Source organism: Physella acuta, unplaced genomic scaffold, assembly GCF_028476545.2.
Source record: "Physella acuta isolate Inbredline_101_S28 unplaced genomic scaffold, ASM2847654v3 ptg000688l, whole genome shotgun sequence".
Taxonomy (NCBI): Eukaryota; Metazoa; Mollusca; class Gastropoda; family Physidae; genus Physella; species Physella acuta.
Genome location: NW_026732207.1, coordinates 347,659 through 375,632, shown reverse-complemented (window position 1 = coordinate 375,632; position 27,974 = coordinate 347,659). Strand labels below are relative to the sequence as shown.

Sequence of the window (27,974 nt, the reverse complement as noted above, 5' to 3'; positions counted from 1 at the left end):
TTAATAAAGCTGTAAAGAAATAACTGTTTTCTAACGAGTATTTAAAAGCTTTTTTTTTTTACCGTAGCCTTCCCCGTTTCTAAATGAATTTTTAATAAAATTTCCATGCTACAAATTGTTTTAGGGCAAATTCTTAACCATCAACATTTACAAAACATTTTAGATGTAAAAAAAAATATTAAGCATTTCAAGAATAATATATTACTAGAAAAACACCCTGTGACTTACTGCATCTATTCGTATAGATTTTTCCGATGGTTTCATTGTTTGAGGACATCACGTACAGACATTTGACCCTAATTGGGTAACCGAATTCAAGTATCTGCCATTTCGATTTCTGGTTATCCGACGTGATATTCGACTGTTTAAAAACAGTTGAATGGATGGTTGTTAGCAAAATATTAATATCTTTATTCCTTATTATTTTGTTAGAGTTAAGGCTGAAATTTAGGAAATAAATCTTGATATTACTCGTAATTGAGTATTTTGAGCATGGCTTTTTAAAATATATCGGCATTATCCGTTTACAATTTTTATGAATTGCCAATTTTACAATTGCTAATTAAGTTTTTTATTTTGTTCTGGTGACCGTTTTTATAGTTTAAAGTAAGCAACAAGTGCAGATAATGCTTATCTGATTACTTGGCAGGAGGAGCCAGTGAAAATTAACAAGGTCCATGTGATGACGCAAGATTACGTCAGACATGTTTAGCAGATATAGGTTAGCAGAAACAGACTATAGGCCTAGTTGGTTGGTTAGAGAGGCCAATGGGCACACAGGACCGACCGGTCACGTGGGACGGTCAGCTGACCACTGAGGCGTGGGTCAGAAGAGAGATAGGCCAGCAGTTGATAGGTAGCTAGCGAGGGGTACAGAAGGTGTTAGGTTGTAGAATGTAGAGAACAGTTAGTGTTAGGATTGGTCATGGGAGTGCGTAGTAGTAGGTAGCATGTGGTATGAACAGTCAGTAGTAGAAGTAAATAGTACAGTGTAGATCAGCTAGGTAGAAACTTGAACATATATATCATTTTAATAAAGAACAATTATAGTTGAACTTGAACTGTGTGTTATTGGATTCATTCGTTACCGCCATCTAAAAATCCCCACCCTCACAATTGGTGGAGCGCGGGTCGAGTACAGGAAAGACTGGGTATATCGGGTTACTCATGACGGAGTACATCTGGTGTACAGCTTTCTTCAACTCAACACAACAGCGGGTTTCTTCAACCGGAACGAGTGGATTACCAATACAAGGGAACAGTCACCATGTTCAAAAAGATAAGTACCTTCCATCATTTTTTTTTAAACGTTTGGGTTTATACCCGTGCTGGATAGCTTGTACCAGCGGTTTTTCTGCCTTACACATTCTTATGTTACGCCCTGTTGCCTTAGTTTTGTTTACTTTCCTCAACACACACACATACACAACCATGGAGGCAGAGTTTCAATGCTATAAACGGGGCATACCATTAGACAAGAAAGAAGAAGAATTTGGAACATCTTTAGAGAGTAGGTTAGAAAACAAGATAGTCAAGATAGTAAGAAATGTCAAGAACAAAAGCAGAGTTAGCGATAGAATTAGTGAAACTGGAAGTACAGCACATAGATAACACGCAACTGCCCTAGAACATCAACCCCATGATCAAAAATGTGACCCGGACCACCCCCATAAATGATTTTGAACAACGGACATAATAGTGAAGTCAAGTCGAGTTTTGTGTTGATCTAAAATCTAAGTAGTCGAGAAAATCGGCGTGAAGTCGATATAGTTGAAGTCGAAGTCAGTGTAGTTAAACTGAAGTCAATTGTGTTATTGAAGTCAGTGAAGTATAAGTCAGGACTGAAGTCAAAGAAGTTATTTGAAGTCAGTCAAGTCAGTCAATAAGTTGTTGAAGTCGTATTTGAGGTCATAGTGACGTAGTTGAAGTCATGTTGCAGTCAAAGAAAAGTCTTTGAAGTTATATTAAAGTCGTTGAGGTCATAGTGATAAAGTGAAATCGTCGAAGTTATAGTGAAGTCTTTGAAGTCATATTGAAGTCGTTGAAGTCAAAGTGAAGTCTTTGAAGTCATATTGAAGTTGTTGAAGTCAAAGTGAAGTATTTGAAGTCATATTGAAGTCGTTGAAGTCAAGGAAAAGTCTTTGAAGTCAAAGTGAAGACGTTTAAGTCGTCGAAGTTTAAGTCGGTCATTGAAGTCTTTTAAGTTGAATTGAAGTGAAGTCGTCGAGGTCAAGTTAGTCTTCAAAGTGAAGTTAGTCGTCAAGTTGAAGTAATTGAAGTCGTCAAAGTGGAATCAGTCGTTAAATTGAAGTCAGTCACGTTACTGAAGTCAAAGTGAAATAAGTGAAATTACTGAAGTCAGTTAAAGTGAAATAAGTCAGGTTACTGAAGTCATAAGTGAAGTCAGTCATTAAGTCAAGCCAGCCAGTTTTTGTCAGAAGTCAGATAGTGAGAGCTGCTCCACTATATGATTACGTGTTCAAATGTTATTTGAAACGGCACGATTATTTATATACACTTACATGTCTATTCTTTTTTGTGAAGCTATTTCTAAGCTCTAGTAGTGTTTACGTCTATTGGGTTTATTAGGCTTTACAGATTGTTGTTAGATTAGAGTGTACTGATTTTTTATTTGGTTAATTTTGTAATGTTATATTTGTATGCTGTATGTACCGCCAGACAAATGTTCAGCACGTTTAAATTCGGGATTGAGGTTTTTTTTTAATGGAAGGTACCTCTGTCTGGATACTTGTCTGCGCGGGCACTAAGATGGTCACGTAAAGCCATTGCTTATAGCCTCGAAATACCATTTTCAGACACACTACGCTTATTCAGAATGAGACGGGATGAGGAACACACTTCAAAAGTGCCGCCACTGGAAGCCCTGATTACGTTGAATTACCTGGACAGCGAACAGCCCTGCCGAACAGAGAATTGCCCTGGTCAAGACAACGGACGCATCGCCACCGCTTCGCCCCGCACTGGGGTTGAATAACAGACCGCCAGCTACGTACACCTACGTCGGCACATACAAAGGGTAGACGACCCATCGGCCAAGTTCCCAGCGTCGGAACGTTACGTCATTGTTCGCCACCGCATCAGACAGCTCCAGTTCATCGTATAACCACTCTACGTGGACATCTCAACCAGCGTTGAGTTTGTTGCGTCATCACATTGACCAACAAAAGTTACGCCTACACCCGCCTCACGGGAATTTACATCAAAACTCGCCACAAACCATCCACCACAGAGGAACGCCAGCAATTACATAACACTTAAACATACACTTACACTGCTCGCAGAGCCCGTTCAACCAGTTACACATTCTACTAAGATTAGCTCAAGGCCAGTACACGACAACCTAGCCAGAACTGAGTTTCACATGATTGGATTCACACATACCATAACATAGACATACATTATCAAGCAGAGACACCACAGACGTCTAGATACTTACACAAGAACTAGAACAATGACATTTTTTTTCAGGAACACAGACACAAGATTTTATGTTTTTGTAAAACAGTGCTGTCCCATTTTGTATTTGATTTATATGATTGATGTTAGGGATAGAATAGAGTAGTAAGATAGATAGTTGTTGATGTATTAGATTAGTAGTAGACGCTGAAAAATATAATTTGTCAGCTACAGAAAGGGAGGGAGATATGTGATGACGCAAGATTACGTCAGACATGTTTAGCAGATATAGGTTAGCAGAAACAGACTATAGGCCTAGTTGGTTGGTTAGAGAGGCCAATGGGCACACAGGACCGACCGGTCACGTGGGACGGTCAGCTGACCACTGAGGCGTGGGTCAGAAGAGAGATAGGCCAGCAGTTGATAGGTAGCTAGCGAGGGGTACAGAAGGTGTTAGGTTGTAGAATGTAGAGAACAGTTAGTGTTAGGATTGGTCATGGGAGTGCGTAGTAGTAGGTAGCATGTGGTATGAACAGTCAGTAGTAGAAGTAAATAGTACAGTGTAGATCAGCTAGGTAGAAACTTGAACATATATATCATTTTAATAAAGAACAATTATAGTTGAACTTGAACTGTGTGTTATTGGATTCATTCGTTACCGTTTCTTAAAAATCCCCACCCTCACAGTCCATTTATATTTTTTAAAGGAAATGAGTTGAAAGTATTTTTAGTAGGTTTTTGGCTGATGACCTATTTTGTGAGTGAATAAACTTCCAATACTTCATAGTAAGGTTTTTTGGCTGATGACCTATTTAGTGAGTGAGTAAACTTCCAATACTTCATAGTAAGGTTTTTTTTGGCTGATGACCTATTTTGTGAGTGAAAAAACTTCCAATACTTCCAAAACTTCCAATACTTCATAGTAAGGTTTTGTCTGATGACCTATTTTGACAGAATAGACTAATACCTTTAGTGGACTTATGGCTTATGAACTTAAGTTTTTATAAGATTTTATTTAGTTAACTGTGACAGTTTGCTTGTTTATGGGTTGTGGGTTTCGGAAAATCTTGTAACTTACTTTTAACCCATTTCTAATTCATTGATTTCATTCAAACTTTTAGGATACATTCATCTTGGAAGAACATGCTAGAGTATCTATTTTTGAAACTTGTTAGCAATTTTAAGTTATGTTACGTCCGGGTTTAGTTCAACTCAGAAAACGATTCGTGACAATCTTCAGTACTTTTATTTGGTCTCAACTCTCCACATTACCCAGTAGCCCTCGCCCCAACCGCTACAAATTAGCCACCTTACAACCATTCACTCCAAATTTTATACAGCATTCGACCTTGGGTTAACTATACTGTAGGGTAAACTCAACTCACACACGCACTCTCCCCTAGTTTTAGATTAATCTAGCCAGAGTTTCTTTCAGGCATCTCTTCGGGGGGGGGGGCTTATCCCCCTCTGAAGAAAGTCTACCGCCCCCCCCCCCCCCGAACGAGATGGAATTTATATAGTAGACTTATACTTTTACTAGTGTCCACCCCCGTCCACCCCCCAGAAAATTTTGACCATCTCCCCCCCCCCCCCCCGAAAATACTAAGTGCCCCCCCCCCCCCCCAGAGAAAAAAGTCTGGAAGAAACTCTGATTCTAGCATATTTCTATCTAACCTACTGACCCGTAATAAATAAAATACTAAATTCAATAGTAATACACAGAGTTTCTTCCAGGCATTTCTTCGAGGGTGAGGGTGGCTCTTTAAGTGCCCCCCCCCCTCCCCGGAGAAAAAAGTCGGGAAGAAACACTGGTAATACAGAAGATAACAATACTTAATACTATCTATCGCTCTAACCGGCGACATGAAGTGCGTGTCACTGCTGAGTGATTTCTTGCTCGACGTTCGAAGGTGGACTAAGAAGGATAATTGTCTTTCAGAAATAGCATTCTACTATTCGTGTCTCAAAGCACATATTTTTGTAGTCGCTAAAATGGTGTTAACTTAATTTAAAAGAATTACAAACGAGTGAAAAATATAAAATCCTTTTAATAATAAACGTTTAATGCACTGGAAAGTAGAAAATTAAACGTTTTTCTATTCAGTAAAAGCTCTGGTCGGTAAAATATGTAAGAGATTATCTCAGGAGCGACCGCATTTTTTAAATAAAGAAAATGAAGGTTGTTTTATTTTCCTATTTTCAGTGCATTTAAAACTTATTATTGAAAATGTTTTTAAATTCGTTTTATTGTATTAAAAGACTGAAAATATCATATCTTTCAACAGGCGTATGGCTTTGGGCTCACGTTTTATTTAAGGAATAGTCTGGTAATACGTTTTAAAAGGCTTATGGTTGAGACCTAACCATTGTATGGCTGAACACTTACCGATTTCGCATGATGAAACGAATAACCAGTTATGGCCGACGAGTTGCAGTCCAGGTTGTAATTTAGTTGTACGTAACTTCTTAAGACAGATGTGTTAGACAGCAGTTGTACCGCTACCCACGCCAAAGTAATTTCCTGATCGAACATCAGTTTCTTTGAATGAGCTTGCAGATGTATATTCGCTGGTGGTCGCGCTGGATTCTGGCAAGTTTCCTCCTTTACAACACCTGTACCAGTAAACACAGTATCAAGCATCAGATGTGAAATTGGGCCAGCGTTTAACAACGGTAAAGTTTACGATTGATAAACCAAAAAATCTTGATTTCGAACCCTTGGGAGGATGGCGCTCAATTGCAAAACACCTATCCAGTGTTTCCTCCAGATTTTTTTCTCCGGGGGACGGGGACGGAGGGGCACGGACACTGTTAAAAGTAAATATTTTCTATATAAATTCCATTTCGTTCGTGGGGGGGGGGGGGGGGGGGGGGAGACTGGAGATGTCTGGAAGAAACTCTGAGCCTATCTAGGAGAGAAAACTTCCAAATCTAATCATTGCTGTCTTGCAGTTTGTTCCTAGATGGACCAAGGCAATGGAAGCAAATCCAGAAAGGAAAGAAAGCTAAAAATCGGCCTATATGTTGCATAGCAAGTTGACGAGTAATACTTAATTGTTTTGAAGGCAATCCATTCCAACATTACATTTAAGAACAAAGAAAATAAACAAAGAGTGATCTCCCCTAAACGTTCTCGAATATTCTTATATAAAACAACAGGGGATGGGAACTCGGGATATAGTTATGATTTTTAATCCATTTTAAATACTTAAACTTTTTAAAATAGAATAGAATCTCATAGAAAAAACATTTGCGCACCAAGCGAACGCCAAATAAAGATGTTCATAATAGTGCGCTATATTATTAGCACTTTATTTTGAAAGAAAAGAAAATAAAGGGATAGAAACTCACGACAGCCTATAAGATCAAGTCTCAAAGCTGCTCTACTCCCTGTGTAATTGGTAGGGACAATCTTTAGACATTTGACATACTCCACCTTCTTCAATGGAACAGTTATTGGTATATCCATCATCAAGTATTGTATACTGTAGTTCTGTGGAATATTTCTTACAGATGTTGTTCCCTGATTACATCTGGACACCACAACAATACTATTAGGACATACATGATATGATTTTACCATTAGCATAGCCACAATTTATGTGTAGGAGTAACTAGAATCGGATTACAATTTTTACAAAAAGTTAAACAATTTTTCATATTCTTTTTTATAAAGATACGTATCGTTGAATGGAAACAAAAAAGAACTACATGGAAATCAAAGTACTTCAAATGTTTTAATTCATCGCTGATACCCCCTTCCATCTACACACACACACATAAAAATAACCTGCAGCAATTTTATTTAATACGCCACGGCTTTCAATACAACGTAGTCAACAGTAGGCCTATTATAAATTCTTTTAGACGCACACTTAAGCCAGCCCCCCCCCCCCCCCCCCACGGATTTGGCAATATTATGTATTGATTATACTCTTGCAATAGACACTGCATCATAGTGGACAGCATAAGGTAAATAATCCATGTGTAATAGGTCTTTATTAGTCCAATCGCTCCCTTGATCAGAAAAACTAGTTTTTTCAACATGTTTTATTCTGCAGTGTCCGACAAGTTTTCCGACTTAAGATTTTATAGGGATAATTTGCAAGGTTTACACATATACATATATAATATATAACGTGCAGTTTGGTATAAAAAAAGTGTTCAGAGTTTCTTCCAGGCATCTCTTCGGGGGGCGGAAGTAGTATATTAGGTCACATTTGGTTATCATTTTTGGCGGAGGAGTCATGGTGGAAGGGACAATGACATATAGTAAAATACTCGGGAGGAGCAGGCGCGGGATGTACAATGACATATAGCAAAATACTCCCAGCCTGGCGCATCGCAGGGGGAGGTGGTGGTGGTGAAGGGACAACGACATATAGTAAAATACTACGCCAACTGGTGTTGGCGGAGGAGCCGTAGGTACAATGAGATATAGTAAAATACTCCCAGCCTGGCGCAGAGGCTGGGTGAGGAGCGAAGAGTGGATGTACAATGACATATAGTAAAATACTCCCCCACCCTAGGGTGGCGGAGGAGCGGAGGGTGGGTCACCTTTTGGTGACCTTGTGACGTAATCATTGACCTTGTGACGTAATCATTGACCTAGTTACGTAATTTTAATGCGTTTTTAATTAGTTTGAATATATTTTTTAATTAATTTTTATAATTAGTTTGAATTTAATTACTTTGTTTATATTGTGTAATTTTTTTATTAACGAGTTACGTAATTTGATTATTTGTTTACTTTTTAATTATTTTTATTGAGTAGTTACGTCATTGGATTTAAATTTTTAAAAAAATTTTTAAATTTTTTAAATTTTTAATTTTTTAATTTTATTTTTAAATTTAATTACTTTGTTTATATTGTGTAATTTTTATTGACGAGTTACGTAATTTGATTATTTGTTTACTTTTTGTTTAATTTGTTGGTTTGTTTATTTGCTTGTATGTATTTTTTAAATAAAAGACTAACACTAGCCGTGTACTAGAACAGTCTTTGTATAACATCCATTTAACCAACCGTCCAACAGCTGTTACTTATCGATCCAGGATCCTTTGTTTTTGTCAAACACTGGACAACGGGCGAGTTAATATCGATTCCACCCACGGGCCATCAAATGATGTCCCGCCTAATTAAATTTTGTTACGCATCGTGGATTTTATGTGTTGTTCACCGAAGCGAACACCGTAGGGGTCCGGTGTTTAATCGAAAGAGCTAAGTGGTTAACCGCAAACCCAGCGTTAAGTGTGGGAACACCTGTTACCACTTTAATTGATTTCCCCCTCCCCCCCCGGTTGGGTCCCGTGCTTTTCACTAACAGTTATACGGACAGTATCATAGGTTTTTCATCGAGTAAAGAAATAGTATTGATCGACCCGTGTCTAGTCCATGCATCCATTAACCAACTGTGCAACAGCTGTTGCGCGACCACAGCATAGGATCTGGTAACTAACGCGAAGCCATTAAGGACTTTAGTTGTAACTATTCGCTTATACCGAGGGTCAGCGAAAACAAAATATATTTAAGGGTTGGAATTTTCTTTCAACCACCGTTAAATCAGGTTTTGAGACGAAACGAAGTCTCGGCAGGTTCGTGTTTTTTAATGGGCGACAGGGCGACTTGGTGCGTTGGTACGTAGGTATGCGGGGTAGACATGTTTTTTACAAGTCTGGAAAAGTAATTACGTTTTTTATGACCGTTCCGATTTTCTTTTGATCTGACCACCATTTGACCACACTGAGCCAGATAAATTTAACAAATGTTCAATACATAGTCGCTTATAGTAACATGGGTGAGGGGTGTAAGCAGGCGGGTGACGGTGTGAACAGGTGATTGAAGGGTGAGCACGTAGGTGAAGGGGTGAGCAGGTCGGTGAAGGGGGACAGGAGTAGGAGTAAAGGATATATAGTAAAAGATTCCACCACCTAAGTGAGGTGGCTTTTAATTTTAATTTAAATTTTTTATTTTAAGGTTCTATAACTCTATATATTTAAATACATTTTTTTTATTCAAACGAGTTTACTCCCCCTAACGTAAGCACATGTAAAGAGGGATTTCCTATAGATCTGTAATGAATTAGGCCTTTTTGACTATGACTTGTTACCCAGGTGTTGACATGATACACTTTTTTGAGATACATGTACACACACACACACACACACACATGCGCGCGCGCGCGCGAAATTCATACTAGGTCGGTAAAGGCGGAGAGAACTTATAGGTATACATTATCATGGCGACAACAAAGCGACCCTTATTTTATTTACATGAAAGCGTGTTTTCCAAAAAGTGTCACCATGCCATTGTTATTTTTGCAGCGGGGTTTATTTTAAGTGCATCCCGTGCACGATTGTTTACATTTTAAAAGAAGTGTCGCGTGTCTTCCCCATAGGTCTTCCCTAATAGAGAAACGAGAGGAAAGACAACTGTTCTAAAATTAGAACAGCCTTGTCTACAGACACGAGTATCGTCCCTTGTGAAAAATTCGCGTCAGAATCCTTAACTAAACAGTCAATTTCTTTAACAAGTTAAAAAATAATTTAGGAAGACAAGGGTTAACAACATTAGACGCCACCGTTTTTGTTTCCTGTGACAAGGCTCAATACACTTTTGTATTTTATGCCTCAAGTAGAGGGGTGGGATATTTTTTTCTTTGTAAGCGTGTTGTAAACAATGGGTAGAGGAAGCGATTACTAAGTAAGAGTGGAGAGAACGTGACGTACATCGCGATATTTGAAAACATGGCGATGTTTAACCTCAACCAAAAAAGGCAATGAACCTAGAAGGAAGACGAATATATATCTTAGTCTTGCAGCAGATTACCTTCCCATATTCGCTTTAGTATTACAGTTTTCATCAATCTTCTTTTTGACTTGAACTTCTTTAATTTTTAAGAAAGTTTACTTATACATAATACATTACGTCTAATGACAATTTTTTATTTTTACCACTCAATGTATTTTGTTTTTCTATATCTTACATTGTCATCTTAATTTTTGATCACCTTAGTAAAAATTTGCTTAAGATTATAAACTTCAAGTTTTAAAAAACAACAACGTTATAGTACGTCGTGTCAAATGACACACCGTTTAAAATGTCTACATTTAAAGTTCACCAAAATAATGACGTAAAAACTAAATATGATATGACATTAGCATACATATCATTCAATCTAATCACTCTAAAGTACAAATCAATAATTTTTATTGATTAAAGGGCTGGGTGAGTTATTTTTATCACTATTCACCCTTCCCCTTCCCTTTGTCCGCAACCCCTTTCCCCTTGTCCCATCCCTAACATCAATACCAACCGCTAGATACACAGACCGTAACACTACCCATTCTATTCCATTAAAGAGACAAAGGATGTATGACAATCCTACAGACAAATATTTATTCAACTAATATCACAACTCCTAGACACTACTCCAACAGACTGGGATACGTAACTTGTAGACACCACTCCGTAATGAATACCACATGCGCCCTACCCACATCGACAACTTTGTCCGCCGCCCTCGCCCCATCCCTAAACAACCGATAGATAAACACACCGTACCACTACCCACACTATTCCCTTGGACAGACAAAGGACAAAGTAACAGACAAACATTTATCCCCCTTCGTTTACTGTCATAAGTGAAAACGTTCCCATCCAACTCCAAAACATCCATGGCCCAATTTCGAATCCAGCCTCGTTGAAAACTCCCCTGACCCTAGTTTAACTTTGCCTCACCGACTCCAAAACAGTCCTGTACCAAACATCCATGTACCAATTTTGAAACCTGTCTTGTTGAAAACAAAGACCGTCCCACTCTAGTGTAAACTCTACCCCGACCAACTCCGAAACAGGGATGGTCCCCGTTTGAAACCTGCCTCGGTGAAAACAAAATCCTTCCCACTCTAGTATAGACTCGGCCCCTAACACTTCCAAAACATCCCTGTACCAACTTTGAAACACGCCTCGGTGAAACCCAAACTCCCCCGACGCTAGTTTAAACTCTTCCCTCATCATTTCAAAAACATCCCTGTACCAACTTTGAAACACGCCTCGGTGAAACCCAAACTCCCCCGACACTAGTTTAAACTCTAACCCATCAATTCCAAAACATGTCTGTAACAACTTTGAAACCTGCCTCGGTGAAAACAAAAACCATACCACAGTAGTATAGACTCGGCCCCTAACACTTCCAAAACATACATGTACTAACTTTGCAACCACCCTCGGTGAAAATTTCACCGACCCTATTATAGAGGCGGCCTCTATCAATCCCAAAACATGCATGTACCATCTTCGAAACATACCTCGGTGAAAATTTCACCGATCGTCGTATGAACACAGCCCCTGTCCATTCTTAAACATGCATGTACCAACTCTGAAACCTACATCGGTGAAAACTTCACCGAGCCTAGTATAAACTCTACACCTACCGATTCCAAAACATGCATGTTCCAAGTTCAAAACCAACCTCGGTGAAAACTTCACCGACCTTAGTTTAACTCTCCCTAACAATTCCAATGATGCATGTACGAACTTTGTAACCTGCCTCGGTGAAAACACCCCCGTCCCTAGTATGAACTCGGTTACCAACAATTCCAAAACATGCATGTTCCGAGTTCAAAACCAACCTTCACCGACACTAGTATGAACTCGGCTACCAACAATTCCTAAACATGCATGTACCAACTTTGCAACCTGCCTCGGTGTTAACAAAAACTCCCCTGACCCTAGTATGGACTCTACACCTACCGATTCCAAAACATGCATGTTCCGAGTTCAAAACCAACCTTCACCGACACTAGTATGAAATCGGCTAACAACAATTCCTAAACATGCATGTACCAACTTTGAAACCTGCCTCGCTGAAAACTTCACCGACCCTAGTATGGACTCTACACCTACCGATTCCAAAACATGCATGTTCCGAGTTCAAAACCAACCTTCACCGACACTAGTATGAACTCGGCTAACAACAATTCCTAAACATGCATGTACCAACTTTGAAACCTGCCTCGGTGAAAACTTCACCGACCCTAGTATGGACTCTACACCTACCGATTCCAAAACATGCATGTTCCGAGTTCAAAACCAACCTTCACCGACACTAGTATGAACTCTACACCTATCGATTCCAAAACATACATGTTCCGAGTTCAAAACCAACCTTCACCGACCCTAGTATGAACACGGCCCCTAACAATTCCAAGGATGCATGTACGAACTTTGAAACCACCCTCGGTGTAACCCAAACATCTCCGTCCCTAGTGTAAACTCTACCGCATCCATCTCCTAAACATGCATGTCCCAACTTCGAAACCAACCTCGGTGAAAACTTCACCGACTCTAGTATGAACGGTGCCCCTAGCCAACTCCAAACCTTCCCTGGGCACCCGAATAAAAATAACTCACCCAGCCCCTTAATCAATAAAAATTATTGATTTGTACTTTAGAGTGATTAGATTGAATGATATGTATGCTAATGTCATATCATAATAATATTTAGTTTTTACGTCATTATTTTGGTGAACTTTAAATGTAGATATTTTAAACGGTGTGTCATTTGACACGACGTACTATAACGTTGTTGTTTTTTAAAACTTGAAGTTTATAATCTTAAGCAAATTTTTACTAAGGTGATCAAAAATTAAGATGACAATGTAAGATATAGAAAAACAAAATACATCGAGTGGTAAAAAATAAAAAATTGTCATTAGACGTAATGTATTATGTATAAGTAAACTTTCTTAAAAATTAAAGAAGTTCAAGTCAAAAAGAAGATTGATGAAAACTGTAATACTAAAGCGAACATGGGAAGGTAATCTGCTGCAAGACTAAGATATATATTCGTCTTCCTTCTAGGTTCATTGCCTTTTTTGGTTGAGGTTAAACATCGCCATGTTTTCAAATATCGCGATGTACGTCACGTTCTCTCCACTCTTACTTAGTAATCGCTTCCTCTACCCATTGTTTACAACACGCTTACAAAGAAAAAAATATCCCACCCCTCTACTTGAGGCATAAAATACAAAAGTGTATTGAGCCTTGTCACAGGAAACAAAAACGGTGGCGTCTAATGTTGTTAACCCTTGTCTTCCTAAATTATTTTTTAACTTGTTAAAGAAATTGACTGTTTAGTTAAGGATTCTGACGCGAATTTTTCACAAGGGACGATACTCGTGTCTGTAGACAAGGCTGTTCTAATTTTAGAACAGTTGTCTTTCCTCTCGTTTCTCTATTAGGGAAGACCTATGGGGAAGACACGCGACACTTCTTTTAAAATGTAAACAATCGTGCACAGGGTGCACTTAAAATAAACCCCGCTGCAAAAAAAACAATGGCATGGTGGCACTTTTTGGAAAACACGCTTTCATGTAAATAAAATAAGGGTCGCTTTTGTTGTCGCCATGATAATGTATACCTATAAGTTCTCTCCGCCTTTACCGACCTAGTATGAATTTCGCGCGCGCGCGCGCATGTGTGTGTGTGTGTGTGTGTACATGTATCTCAAAAAAGTGTATCATGTCAACACCTGGGTAACAAGTCATAGTCAAAAAGGCCTAATTCATTACAGATCTATAGGAAATCCCTCTTTACATGTGCTTACGTTAGGGGGAGTAAACTCGTTTGAATAAAAAAAATGTATTTAAATATATAGAGTTATAGAACCTTAAAGTTAACAGATGATGAAAAAAATAAAATAAAAAATTAAAATTAAAATTAAAAGCCACCTCACTTAGGTGGTGGAATCTTTTACTATATATCCTTTACTCCTACTCCTGTCCCCCTTCACCGACCTGCTCACCCCTTCACCTACGTGCTCACCCTTCAATCACCTGTTCACACCGTCACCCGCCTGCTTACACCCCTCACCCATGTTACTATAAGCGACTATGTATTGAACATTTGTTACATTTATCTGGCTCAGTGTGGTCAAATGGTGGTCAGATCAAAAGAAAATCGGAACGGTCATAAGAAACGTAATTACTTTTCCAGACTTGTAAAAAACATGTCTACCCCGCATACCTACGTACCAACGCACCAAGTCGCCCTGTCGCCCATTAAAAAACACGAACCTGCCGAGACTTCGTTTCGTCTCAAAACCTGATTTAACGGTGGTTGAAAGAAAATTCCAACCCTTAAATATATTTTGTATTCGCTGACCCTCGGTATAAGCGAATAGTTACAACCAAAGTCCTTAATGGCTTCGCGTTAATTACCAGATCCTATGCTGTGGTCGCGCAACAGCTGTTGCACAGTTTGTTAATAGGTACATGGACTAGACACGGGTCGATCAATACTATTTCTTTACTCGATGAAAAACCTATGATACTGTCCGTATAACTGTTAGTGAAAAGCACGGGACCCAACCGGGGGGGGGGGGAATCAATTAAAGTGGTAACAGGTGTTCCCACACTTAACGCTGGGTTTGCGGTTAACCACTTAGCTCTTTCGATTAAACACCGGACCCCTACGGTGTTCGCTTCGGTGAACAACACATAAAATCCACGATGCGTAACAAAATTTAATTAGGCGGGACATCATTTGATGGCCCGTGGGTGGAATCGATATTAACTCGCCCGTTGTCCAGTGTTTGACAAAAACAAAGGATCCTGGATCGATAAGTAACAGCTGTTGGACGGTTGGTTAAATGGATGTTATACAAAGACTGTTCTAGTACACGGCTAGTGTTAGTCTTTTATTTAAAAAATACATACAAGCAAATAAACAAACCAACAAATTAAACAAAAAGTAAACAAATAATCAAATTACGTAACTCGTCAATAAAAATTACACAATATAAACAAAGTAATTAAATTTAAAAATAAAATTAAAAAATTAAAAATTTAAAAAATTTAAAAAAAATTTAAAAAATTAAAATCCAATTACGTAACTACTCAATAAAAATAATTAAAAAGTAAACAGATAATCCAATTACGTAACTCGTTAATAAAAAAATTACACAATATAAACAAAGTAATTAAATTCAAACTAATTATAAAAATTAATTTAAAAATATATTCAAACTAATTAAAAACGCATTAAAATTACGTAACTAGGTCAATGATTACGTCACAAGGTCAATGATTACGTCATAATGTCACTGATTACGTCACAAGGTCACCAAAAGGTGACCCACCCTCCGCTCCTCCGCCACCCTAGGGTGGGGAGTATTTTACTATATGTCATTGTACATCCACCCTTCGCTCCTCACCCAGCCTCTGCGCCAGGCTGGGAGTATTTTACTATATCTCATTGTACCTACGGCTCCTCCGCCAACACCAGTTGGCGTAGTATTTTACTATATGTCGTTGTCCCTTCACCACCACCACCTCCCCCTGCGATGCGCCAGGCTGGGAGTATTTTGCTATATGTCATTGTACATCCCGCGCCTGCTCCTCCCGAGTATTTTACTATATGTCATTGTCCCTTCCACCATGACTCCTCCGCCAAAAATGATAACCAAAAGTGACCTAATATACTACTGGCGGAGACCCCCCCCCCCCAAAGAAAATCTACCGCCCCCCCCCCGATCGAAATGAAATTTATATAGAAAATATATACTTTTAACAGTGTCCGCCCCCCCCCCCCCGAAAAAAGTCTACCGCCCCCCACCCCCGAAAATTTCAAGCGCCCCCCCCCCCCCGGAGAAAAAAGTCTGGAAGAAACACTGAATGTGTTTGTGCTAGCTCTAGTTGTAACACAACCAAACCAAGCTGGTTTTAACTTAAAGTTCAAAAGAGTAACGCAATTAGTTGTTTACGAAAAAAAATGGTGTGGGATGATACAAAGTTGACTGAATTAAATCTCATGGAGCTCTCACTTGTGAATCGTATGTAGAGCAGTCGTACGACGTCTGCAGCACAAACCCCGTCACACGACTAGTATTTCTCCGCTCGCCGTCAAGTCGAAGACTAGTCAGTAAAACTGGCTGGGATATGTTGATCTGCAACGTAACAATCAGAGAGAATCACGTTTCACAAATGATGGTCTTGCATTGTTTTACTTTATAATTTAGATCCTATAACAGACTCCTAACATAGCAACGTTTTATTATCTATTATACTACTAAAAGTCAAGTTTGTTTACATGTTTGAATATTTATTTGTTTTTTTGTTTGTCCGATCGAAAATTGTGATATGTTCGACTCTATCTGGAGAGCTGTAAAATAGTATGTAGGTAGAGAATAATTTTTTAATGCAGACAGACTGTTAATCACAAATTTATTTAAAGACGTTAATTAATTTATTGATTTATTCATACGTAGAGTAACCCATTTTTTAAAAAAATATTAAAACATTGACTAAACTTTGTGGGAATAGTGACGTCACAGGTTTTTGTTTACTCTTTAGTACAATAAAATGGCGGCGTCTATCGAAGAAAATTGTGTTCCCATTCAAAAGTTTAACGCGTTCTAAATCTAATTTTCTGTCGGTCATAACTTTAACAATACGTCCGTTTGCTGTATTTATTACGTTCCAACACTTATATCAATTTTAAACTGTCTTTTTTCATTTAGTTTTACAATAAATTTCTCTAGATCTAAAGATCAGCTGTCGAAGGAAAGTTATGAATCTAGCCTAGATCTAGATCTAGCCTAGATCTAGGTCACTAGACTCAATGTAAATTCTAGATCTAGACTTAATGTAAATTCTACATCTAGAATCTATTTCAGGCCTTAATACATCTAGAATCTATTTCAGGCCTTAATTATTTTATATAAATCTTTGTTTGGCTAATTTAAGATAAAATTTAATTTGAAAGTTACTAGATTCTACTACTAGACTTAGATCTATATCTATGCGCGGAGACTCAAAAGTATAGTATAAAAATTCATTTGTGACGTCACGAGTAAATAGCTAAGTTGGTAGCGTAGTCCGCTCTCATGCAGGTGGCACAGGTTCTAGACCAATATGTCAATGATATTTTTTTTCAATTTTTTTTTTTTTTTAGATGTGAATGATAAAGTTGCCTATCTGAACTTGGCAGGATACAGGGCAGGTGAAGTAGAGTTCATCTGTTTCTTTGTCCTAAGCATATGAAAGGATAGTGTGGTCAGAGACATGCTCGGCTGGAATCGTTTTTTAAACGATAAAAACATGTTGTCTGAGACTTGGCGGGACACTGGGCAGGTGAAGTAGAGTTGAGTAGGTCGCATGTGACGTCGGTATATGAAGGGATAGTCCGAAATCGGTGTTTTCGGTGTTTTTAAAAGATAAGAAACATATTTTTGAAATCGTTTTTTAAACGATAAAAACATGTTGTCTGAGACTTGGCGGGACACTGGGCAGGTGAAGTAGAGTTGAGTAGGTCACATGTGACGTCAGTATATGAAGGGATAGTCCGAAATCGGTGTTTTCGGTGTTTTTAAAAGATAAGAAACATATTTTTGAATGTGGGGTCTGTATTTTGTGACGATAAGTGACACTGCAGTAGCGTAGCGAGGAGGGGGGGGGCGGGAGGGGAGGGGAGGCGGGGGGGGGGGGGAAGGGGAGGCGGGGGGAGGTGGAGTGGGGAAGGGGGGGCGGGGGACATATGTTGGGGCGCCAAAATGGTTTGGAAAAATAAATTGAAAGGTTGAGGGGGGTTCAAATCGAAAGTTTGAGTGGGGGGGGGGGGGGTGCACATCAAAAGTTTGAGGGGGGGGGTGAAAATCGAAATCTTGGGGGGGGGGTTAAAATCGAAAAGTTTGTCCCCGGGCGCCGGGAAGGGTCGCTATGCCTCTGAGTGACAGACGTGATGTTTTTTTATGGATGATCCCCGAAACCCACAGTTATCCAACGGATGACGGGTATTCTAGTTTTTTTTTTATTGTTGACTGGTTGTATTGTGCCATGTTAAAATTAAACGTCATTTTAAAAAAACTAATTATAAGCTTGCCTTGTGTTTCTAAGATCGTTGTTTTGGTAAAGGTGTTACTGATTTTTTATGCTATCAATTAGTACGTAAAAGCTCAGCATCAAATGTATTGCTTAGTTTGTTTTGTGTTAACTTAGTCACCAATATAATGTTTTTTCGCCATGCAAGATCTATTATTGTAGTGAGACCAACAATTACCAGAAGTATTTGGTGGCATACGTTAACTAGACTACACCTGGGACACAAAAGGGAAGACCAAGCCACAGTTCATAAGACAGAGATAGATGTTTAAGAAAAGAAACGTCACACTCCCATTTTCTTTAAAGTCATTAGTTACCTCAATAGTGTTTTGGTGGTAGGAGTGGGACGGAAAATGGAGGGACATTTTGACGCTATATTTGAGAAATAAAACTACGCACCCTGTGTTTAATTACGTGTAAAGATAATGTAAAAATGCTTTTTTGTGATTAAAAATACGACGCCTTTGTATTTTGAATGTAACGAATACTAATTTGCAATGTAAAAAAGGGTTTTTAAACTCACTTTTTTATAACTTGAATAGCTTATATAAATAACTTTTACCTAGCCGACAACCTATGGCGTCGCTACAATAATACACACACGTGACTACACATCAAACACCGCTACACGGATGACTACACACACAATGACACACAATGAACAACAGTAAACGCACACAATCTCCTTTGCTGACCTGAATAAAATTTTGACCATTCACAACTGGTTTCCAGGCGTTGGTGCCGTTAATTCTAATGTGGCTAGCATTGCCACTGGTTGCTCTCAATTTAAACGTGAGGTTCCCAGCGCCTGTATTTTGTCCTAACCCCAGATGGTCTTCACACGGCAGCTGGATGTAGTAGACATTTCAATATTGTAATCTTTATATTTATATTTATAATTATATATTTATGTTTGTTTATGTTTATGTTTATGTTTATGTTTATGTTTATGTTTATGTTTATGTTTATGTTTATGTTTATGTTTATGTTTATGTTTATGTTTATGTTTATGTTTATGTTTATGTTTATGTTTATGTTTATGTTTATGTTTATGTTTATGTTTATGTTTATGTTTATGTTTATGTTTATGTTTATGTTTATGTTTATGTTTATGTTTATGTTTATGTTTATGTTTATGTTTATGTTTATGTTTATGTTTATGTTTATGTTTATGTTTATGTTTATGTTTATGTTTATGTTTATGTTTATGTTTATGTTTATGTTTATGTTTATGTTTATGTTTATGTTTATGTTTATGTTTATGTTTATGTTTATGTTTATGTTTATGTTTATGTTTATGTTTATGTTTATGTTTATGTTTATGTTTATGTTTATGTTTATGTTTATGTTTATGTTTATGTTTATGTTTATGTTTATGTTTATGTTTATGTTTATGTTTATGTTTATGTTTATGTTTATGTTTATGTTTATGTTTATGTTTATGTTTATGTTTATGTTTATGTTTATGTTTATGTTTATGTTTATGTTTATGTTTATGTTTATGTTTATGTTTATGTTTATGTTTATGTTTATGTTTATGTTTATGTTTATGTTTATGTTTATGTTTATGTTTATGTTTATGTTTATGTTTATGTTTATGTTTATGTTTATGTTTATGTTTATGTTTATGTTTATGTTTATGTTTATGTTTATGTTTATGTTTATGTTTATGTTTATGTTTATGTTTATGTTTATGTTTATGTTTATGTTTATGTTTATGTTTATGTTTATGTTTATGTTTATGTTTATGTTTATGTTTATGTTTATGTTTATGTTTATGTTTATGTTTATGTTTATGTTTATGTTTATGTTTATGTTTATGTTTATGTTTATGTTTATGTTTATGTTTATGTTTATGTTTATGTTTATGTTTATGTTTATGTTTATGTTTATGTTTATGTTTATGTTTATGTTTATGTTTATGTTTATGTTTATGTTTATGTTTATGTTTATGTTTATGTTTATGTTTATGTTTATGTTTATGTTTATGTTTATGTTTATGTTTATGTTTATGTTTATGTTTATGTTTATGTTTATGTTTATGTTTATGTTTATGTTTATGTTTATGTTTATGTTTATGTTTATGTTTATGTTTATGTTTATGTTTATGTTTATGTTTATGTTTATGTTTATGTTTATGTTTATGTTTATGTTTATGTTTATGTTTATGTTTATGTTTATGTTTATGTTTATGTTTATGTTTATGTTTATGTTTATGTTTATGTTTATGTTTATGTTTATGTTTATGTTTATGTTTATGTTTATGTTTATGTTTATGTTTATGTTTATGTTTGTGTTTGTGTTTGTGTTTGTGTTCGTGTTCGTGTTTGTGTTCGTGTTCGTGTTTGTGTTCGTGTTTAAGTTTATGTTTATGTTTATTTTTATTTTTATATTTATGTTTATATGGGGACGGTTATTTGCTAAGCCACCCCTTTACTTATCATTTGGATCCGCCTATGTATGTTAAGCTTAACATTAAAAAGATACCAATGGTAGTACGACACGTATCATATATCGACCTTTGTAATACTTGCTCATTTCGAAGTTTTCTCGCTATGGAATTTTAATTAATTACTCAGTAGTTTAATTAAATGTGTGGATTAATTGTAAAATGTTCTACCCAATGTTAAATCCTATATTACTTGTTACACAGAAGATTTATTAACTATAATTTACAAATAACTAAGTGGTCGGCCATTTTAGGTAGGTTATATGTGACGTAGTGGATGGCCATTATATATAGCCAGGTTCACTGGTTACGTAATAGACGTTTGTTGCTGCTAGTTTTAACAGTGACGTAGCTTCTAGTTTAAAAAGTGCCATAATGGACGGTCATTACAACTAGGTTCACTGTAGGATTATTGGAAGGCTGTTATAGCTACTCTACCAAGTACCGTAATATACGACTGCTATAAGGCTGGTAAGTAGGTCACATAGCTGTTCTACGGCTCAATAAAACCTACATGAGCCATATAACTGTTTATTGACCTACTTACCAGCCCTATACCTGTAGGTTATCAAGTAAATAAAGACCAAACAATCCAAGAATTCAGTGAAGTATTAAACACGTGGTTTATGAGTTTTGTAATAATTAGTGTTGCTTTGAAAATAATATTTGTTCTGTCAGATCCGCAATAACAGTAAAACCAGGGGCGTAGCGAGGTGGGGGGGGGGCGGGGCGTGACACCATTTAGGGGGGTGACACCAAGGTAAAAATTAGCAAAATATATAGAGAAAAACTTGAGGGGGGTGCTAATCGAAAACTTGTAAGTTTGTCCCCGGGAAGGGTCGCTACGCCTCTGGGGGGGTGACACCATTAAGTGCCTCACCGGGTGACACCCGACCTCGCTACGCCACTGAGTAAAACGTCCATTTGTTGTAATAAACCATTATTTAATAAATCCCAGTGCAGAGTTATTCTAACATTTCAATATCTTTCATAACTTGACTCTGGTTAGCTTTTAGCTAAATTGCTAATGAGCAAGTGAGCATTAAATATATAAACCAGTGGCGTCGCTAGGTCGCGTGTCACATGGTGCGATACTTCGTGGTGTCAACCCCCCCCCCCCCAAGAAACAAAGTTTATATAACTCTCTCTCTCTCTCTATGTATATATATATATATATATATATATATATATATATATATATATATATATATATATATATATATATATATATATATATATATATATATATGTATATATATATATATATATATATATATATATATATATATATATATATATATATATATATATATATATATGTGTGTGTGTGTGTGTGTGTGTCGGCCTACATAGACATATAATATAAATATATGTATGTGTGTAATCTTTAATCACTGCAGACTTAGTATTAAGGATGTTTATCTATAGTCTTTTAATAATACAGCCTTTATAGTCAGCACGTTTACGTCATGGTGACCCCCCTCAACCCCACCCTCTTGTAATAATTGTGATTTGTACTTAAAAGACTATTTCATTTAAATTAATCACTAATGGATCTGGCAAAAAAAAATTCTTCTGTGAATTTTGCAATTTTTTGGCTTTGTGTCACCCCCCCCCCCCCCCACCTAAATGGTGTCACCCCGGTGCGATCCGCACCCCCCGCCCCGCCCTCGCTACGCCTCTGATATAAACGTTATGTTAAGGTGTTCCCTTTGAATCTAGTTTGTGATATAAATGAAAAAACCTGCATCCATGTGTAATTAAAGCAATAGGATTTATAGTCTTATAGAGATTGAGCATTACTTAAACAAAATGAGTTTCCTGTCTAATCCCTGTTTGATTAAATACAGACGCAAATATTTTTCTGGCGAACAAAATATTCATACCTTATTCAACTTATTCACGAGCAAAAACAAACACACACACACACGTACCGCAATCTTGCACATACGCACTCAGACACACTTGCAATGAAACTAAAATAAATATGAACACACATACCGCAATCTTGCACATACGCATTCTGACACACTTGCAATCAAACACAAATACAAACGAAAACACATCCCCAGCCAGTGAGGGATTAAAGGGGGGGGGGGCTAATAAAGCAGCAGCCTGGAGACCACGATTATTTTTGGCCCTCACAAATTTTGTATACATTTTTATAATGTTTTCTGATTATACTAGTTAAATGTAAGTTCACCCCGGGCGCCGGGACGGGTCGCTACGCCTCTGTACACAAGAGCTAGAAAAAGCTATTAAATCTCATACTAATAGAGAAATTCATCATTACAATACAAAAAATTAAATTATAAAAGAATAAATGTGTCTGCAGGTTGTGGCCTACGAATTTGTACTACCAATCTGAACAGTGCTGCAAACTAACAACCACAACAAGGTGATCCATTGACTCCTTCCAAACTAACTGGCATGTACTGGTCTAACAATATTTCAAATGATACACGACTAGGAGGGATGCAAATCGGAGCTTTTTTCGAAAAAAATAGAAGAAAAGAAGATGGCGCTAGATTGGAGCAAGTTCTAAGAATGAATCCAGATGCTATAGCAGGAATGGCGCTGAAGTGGACTCCACAAGGAAAAATAAAATAGCAAAGCCCAAGGAAGACGTTGAGGCGCACGTCGGGGAAGCAGCAGGCAGAAGCCGGACTGTGCAGGAATAGTGCCGAAACAAAAGTGGAGGGAGCATTTTTTGTGGCGGCCCCATGTGTCTTGATGGATGGAGTGGTCTAGCGGTAGAGAGCTGGACTACTAACCCGTAAGTCTCGAGTTCGAATCCGGGTTCAAATTAGTGGACCGTCCTTGAGTCCACCCAACTCTGATGGTTACCTAACTCAGGTTAGGGAAAGTAAAGGCGGCTGGGCATAGTGCTGACCACACTAACTCTTCATATGTCGAGGTCACAGAAACAAGTGAACTCTACTTCACTTGCCCCATAGACCGTCAGGTTTGAAAGGTAAACTTTACATGTGTCTTCGAAAAAAAGGAAAAAAAAAAATAATGAAAAGGCTGGAGTTGAATTTTAGAAAATTAAAAAAAATATATATATTGTTTTATACATTTTTATATGCTGTTAAAAAAACATTTGTTTTCTACACCCCCTCCCAGTAGCCTCCGTTATAAAAGAATTAAAAATGATTAACCAACACCTATCTACTACGTGATATATAATTAGGACAAGGTAACTAAAATTTAATTTACTACTAAAGTAGCCTACTTTGAAAACTACATGTACATGATACACGCATAAATCATCACAAACACAATCACAGTCTCGTTTTGCACGATCAGACATATAAAACACATGCACACACACACTTGACAAACATTTACACATAGATGAGCAACGACTTACAAATCGTGTATCATAAACACTCTCATACACACGAGGTAGCTTACGCAATCAAAGTCGTTGTTTCAAATTACTTAATTACTTACTTCAGATGCTGGTGTTAAATCTAACATCCATAAACATAGAAGTAAAAAAAATTCCTTCATCCTTCTATTTTGCGGGTTGTTTTTCTAAAAAAAAAATTAAACACAAAGTCGCGTATGTATAAAAATCGTTCTTGATACCAAAGCCCTCCCGCTCTGGTCTAGATGGGAAAGAAATAGGATTAAAATCATAAAGCGATCGAAGAAAATGCAGAAAAATTATGTGTATCTGATGTGATAAAAAATGGTTGTAGAAGAACCAACTGTATTGGCTGTATGCTGAGTTTGATAAACAAACAAAGACGGTACAGATTTATTTGGGCACGAAAATCTCTCTGTGTTTCATATTAGGTGTATGGGCTTTAAGAGTTGCTTTTACAAGCCACAGGGACGGCGATGCCCCTTAACGCTTTACCCTGTTTTCAGGTGCCAGTGTTTCTTCCAGACTTTTTTCTGCGGGGGGGGGGGGGGGGGAAGGGGCATTTGAAATTTTCGAGGGGGGGGGGGGCGGACTAAATTTTCAGGAGGGGGGACACTGTTAAAAGTATATATGTTCTATATACATTCCATTTCGTTCGGGGTGGGTGGACTTTCTTCGGGGGGGGGGGGGGGGGGGGACTGCCCCCGCCCCCCCCCCCACCCCCTCCCAGAACAGATGCCTGGAAGAAACTCTGATAGGTGCAACTACCTCGCAGGATATGCCATTACTTGAAAGCTCTGTTTTACTTCCATTCAAGAAGGTTAGATTAGGATGAGATATTACTTGAAAGCTCTGTCTTACTTCCATTCCAACCTCCGTTTCTATATCCTTGTTATCAAAGGCTCCAGTTGTACGTTAGATTACGCCATACATTAAGCTCTCACTGAAACTAAAGTTTGTCTTATAATTTATACTCACGCGTTGTATAAAACTGCAACTCAATGTCGAGTTATCTTCAGTGAGAGTGAAGACAGGGGTTCAAGTTCTGTAATGGCTTTCTGTGTCATCATCAGCTCATTTGGTCCTTGAATATACATGGGATTACAAGGCGCAACCGTCCTATCGTCTTTCGAGATTAGACAGCCAATGAGATGATGACACTTTGTTAGCTACTCTACTAAGGCGTTGGTAGAAATTTTTCATAATGTGGAATGTTCAATATATATATATATATATATATATATATATATATATATATATATATATATATATATATATATATATATATATATATATATATATATATATATATATATATATATATATATATATATATATATATATATATATATATATATATATATATATATATATATATATAAGTTTTAAGGCGTTAAGTTTTAAGGAGCGAAAATCATACACCGAAAATATAAAACTTTTTCCGGACCGTCGAACACAAGCTTACACACACAAACACACACACACACACACACACATATATATATATATATATATATATATATATATATATATATATATATATATATATATATATATATATATATATATATATATATACACACACATACGCGGGGTGAGGGCGCCAAATTGAAAGTTCTAAGGCGTTAAGTTTTAAGGAGCGAAAATCATACACCGTAAATATAAAACTTTTTCCGGACCGTCGAACACAAGCTCACACACACACACACACACACACACACACACACACACACATATATATATATATATATATATATATATATATATATATATATATATATATATATATATATATATATATATATATATATATATATATATATATATATATATATATATATATATATATATATATATATATATATACATACGCGGGGTGAGGGCGCCAAATTGAAAGTTCTCCCCGTGCGACGTTAGGGGTTGCTACGCCTCTGAAATGCTGGCTCATTCAATTGCTTTATTACAAACCAGACCACACAGTGGTATCTGTGGCAAGAAATGATTCGCTACCAGTCACCATCTAAGCTTGTGGTTAGAAACATATTTTTCTAACCATGTATCAAACTGTGACAGCTACTGTGTTAGATATTAATTAGGCATGATCTTAATTAGATTTTTTTTTATTGGTTATGATTATTTGTCACATAGCTCTAAAGTATCGATTTCTGTCACTTGGTCCGGTATAGACACAAATCAGCTAAAAACCTTACTATGAAGTATTAGAAGTTTATTCTCTCACAAAATAGGTCATCAGCCAAAAACCTTACTATGAAGTATTGGAAGTTTATTCACTCACAAAATAGGTCATCATCCTACTAAAAATACTTTCAACTTATTTCCTTTAAAAAATATAAATGGACCTTTTTAATTTTTACTGGCTCCCCCTGCCAAGTAATCAGATAAGCATTATCTGCACTTGTTGCTTACTTCAAACTATAAAAACGGTCACCAAAACAAAATTTAAAAAACTGAATTAGCAATTGTAAAATTGGCAATGCATAAAAATTGTAAACGGATGATGGCGATATATTTTAAAAAGCCATACTCAAAATACTCAATTACGAGTAATATCAAGATTTATTCCCTAAATTTCAGCCTAAACTCTAACAAAATAATAAGGAATAAAGATATTAATATTTTGCTATCAACCATACATTCAACTGTTTTTAAACTGTCTGGTATACAGTCCAATGTCACGGCGATTAACCAGAAATCGGTTAACCAATCAGGCTCAAATGTCTGTACGTGATGTCCTCCTACGGAGAAACCATCGGAAAAGTCTATACGAATAGATGCAGTAAGTCACAGTGTGCTTTTCTAGTTATTCGTGACATGCTTAATGGCTATTACCTCTAAAATGTTTTGTAAATGTCGATGGCTAAGAATTTGCCCTAAAACAAATTGCAGCATGAAAATTTTATTTTAACTATTTCATCACAAAAATATACGAGTTAGTTAAAAGGAAATTTAAAAAATTTCCACTACTACCAAATTTATGTTTCCAGCTTTAATAGGAATAGATTTTTTTTTCATTTAAAATATACGGTCATATTTGAGCTCTATAAAGAAATGGAAAAAAAAAACAAAATTAAAAATTTTATTTAAATTTTTTTGTTAAAAAGAAATCAAGATTTAAAAATTATGAATCTAGGGTACTTCTTTTCTATAAATTAAGCAAAAAAACTCATTGCACCTTTGTTGCGATTTGTTGCTATTAATTTTCTTGAAATCTAGAATTCTAGATTTTTACTATTACTTATTATATCGGAAAAACAAGATGGCTGATGAGAAAATATAGTTAGTTGAGATATTTAAAAGCCCATTGAAGATCAGTACAGAATTTTTACACATATATCTGATTGAATACGGACCGCAGTTGATTTATTTCGGTAATAAAATATAATTAAGAGCACAGGGATATTTCTATGAAAATAAAATTAGAGCGTGTATTGTTTAGAAAACGTTTTAGAGAGAGTTACATGAAAATGAAAAATAATTGCATCAAGATAGTTGAACTTTAGCAGATTTTTAAAAATTTGGTACATTTTTTACTTTCTCGTATCTACGAAGTATAGAGAAAGTATTGTAATCGTGCAAAAAAAAAAACGAGATTTTTACAACTCTCGACGTTTTACATCTCACTGATAATGGAAAAACATAATTTTGCAATCTTGTCCGTATGTCTGTGTGTCTGTCTGTGTGTGTGTGTCTGTCTGTCTGTCTGTGTGTGTGTGTAAACACGATAACTTGAGTACCGGTACAGCTAGGTTGATGAAATTTCATACATAAGTATTTTATCAAAATCGTAGATCCGTGTCACTTATTGAGCGATTTCCGATAACCGGAAGTGGT

General features: G+C 36.6%; 1 protein-coding gene across 1 annotated transcript; it reads right to left on the bottom strand.

Annotated features, from left to right (window-relative positions):
* Positions 1 to 187: 187 nt before the first annotated feature.
* Positions 188 to 25,183, bottom strand: LOC131949306 (uncharacterized). Its single transcript, XM_059311125.1, has 7 exons — positions 25,101 to 25,183; positions 24,206 to 24,289; positions 18,996 to 19,148; positions 16,245 to 16,367; positions 6,769 to 6,910; positions 5,804 to 6,030; positions 188 to 361 (listed from the first exon to the last, which is right to left on the bottom strand). The coding sequence occupies exons 2-7, from the start codon at positions 24,263 to 24,265 to the stop codon at positions 188 to 190; spliced, it is 879 nt and encodes a 292-aa protein (XP_059167108.1). The 5' UTR covers positions 24,266 to 24,289; positions 25,101 to 25,183.
* Positions 25,184 to 27,974: the final 2,791 nt, after the last annotated feature.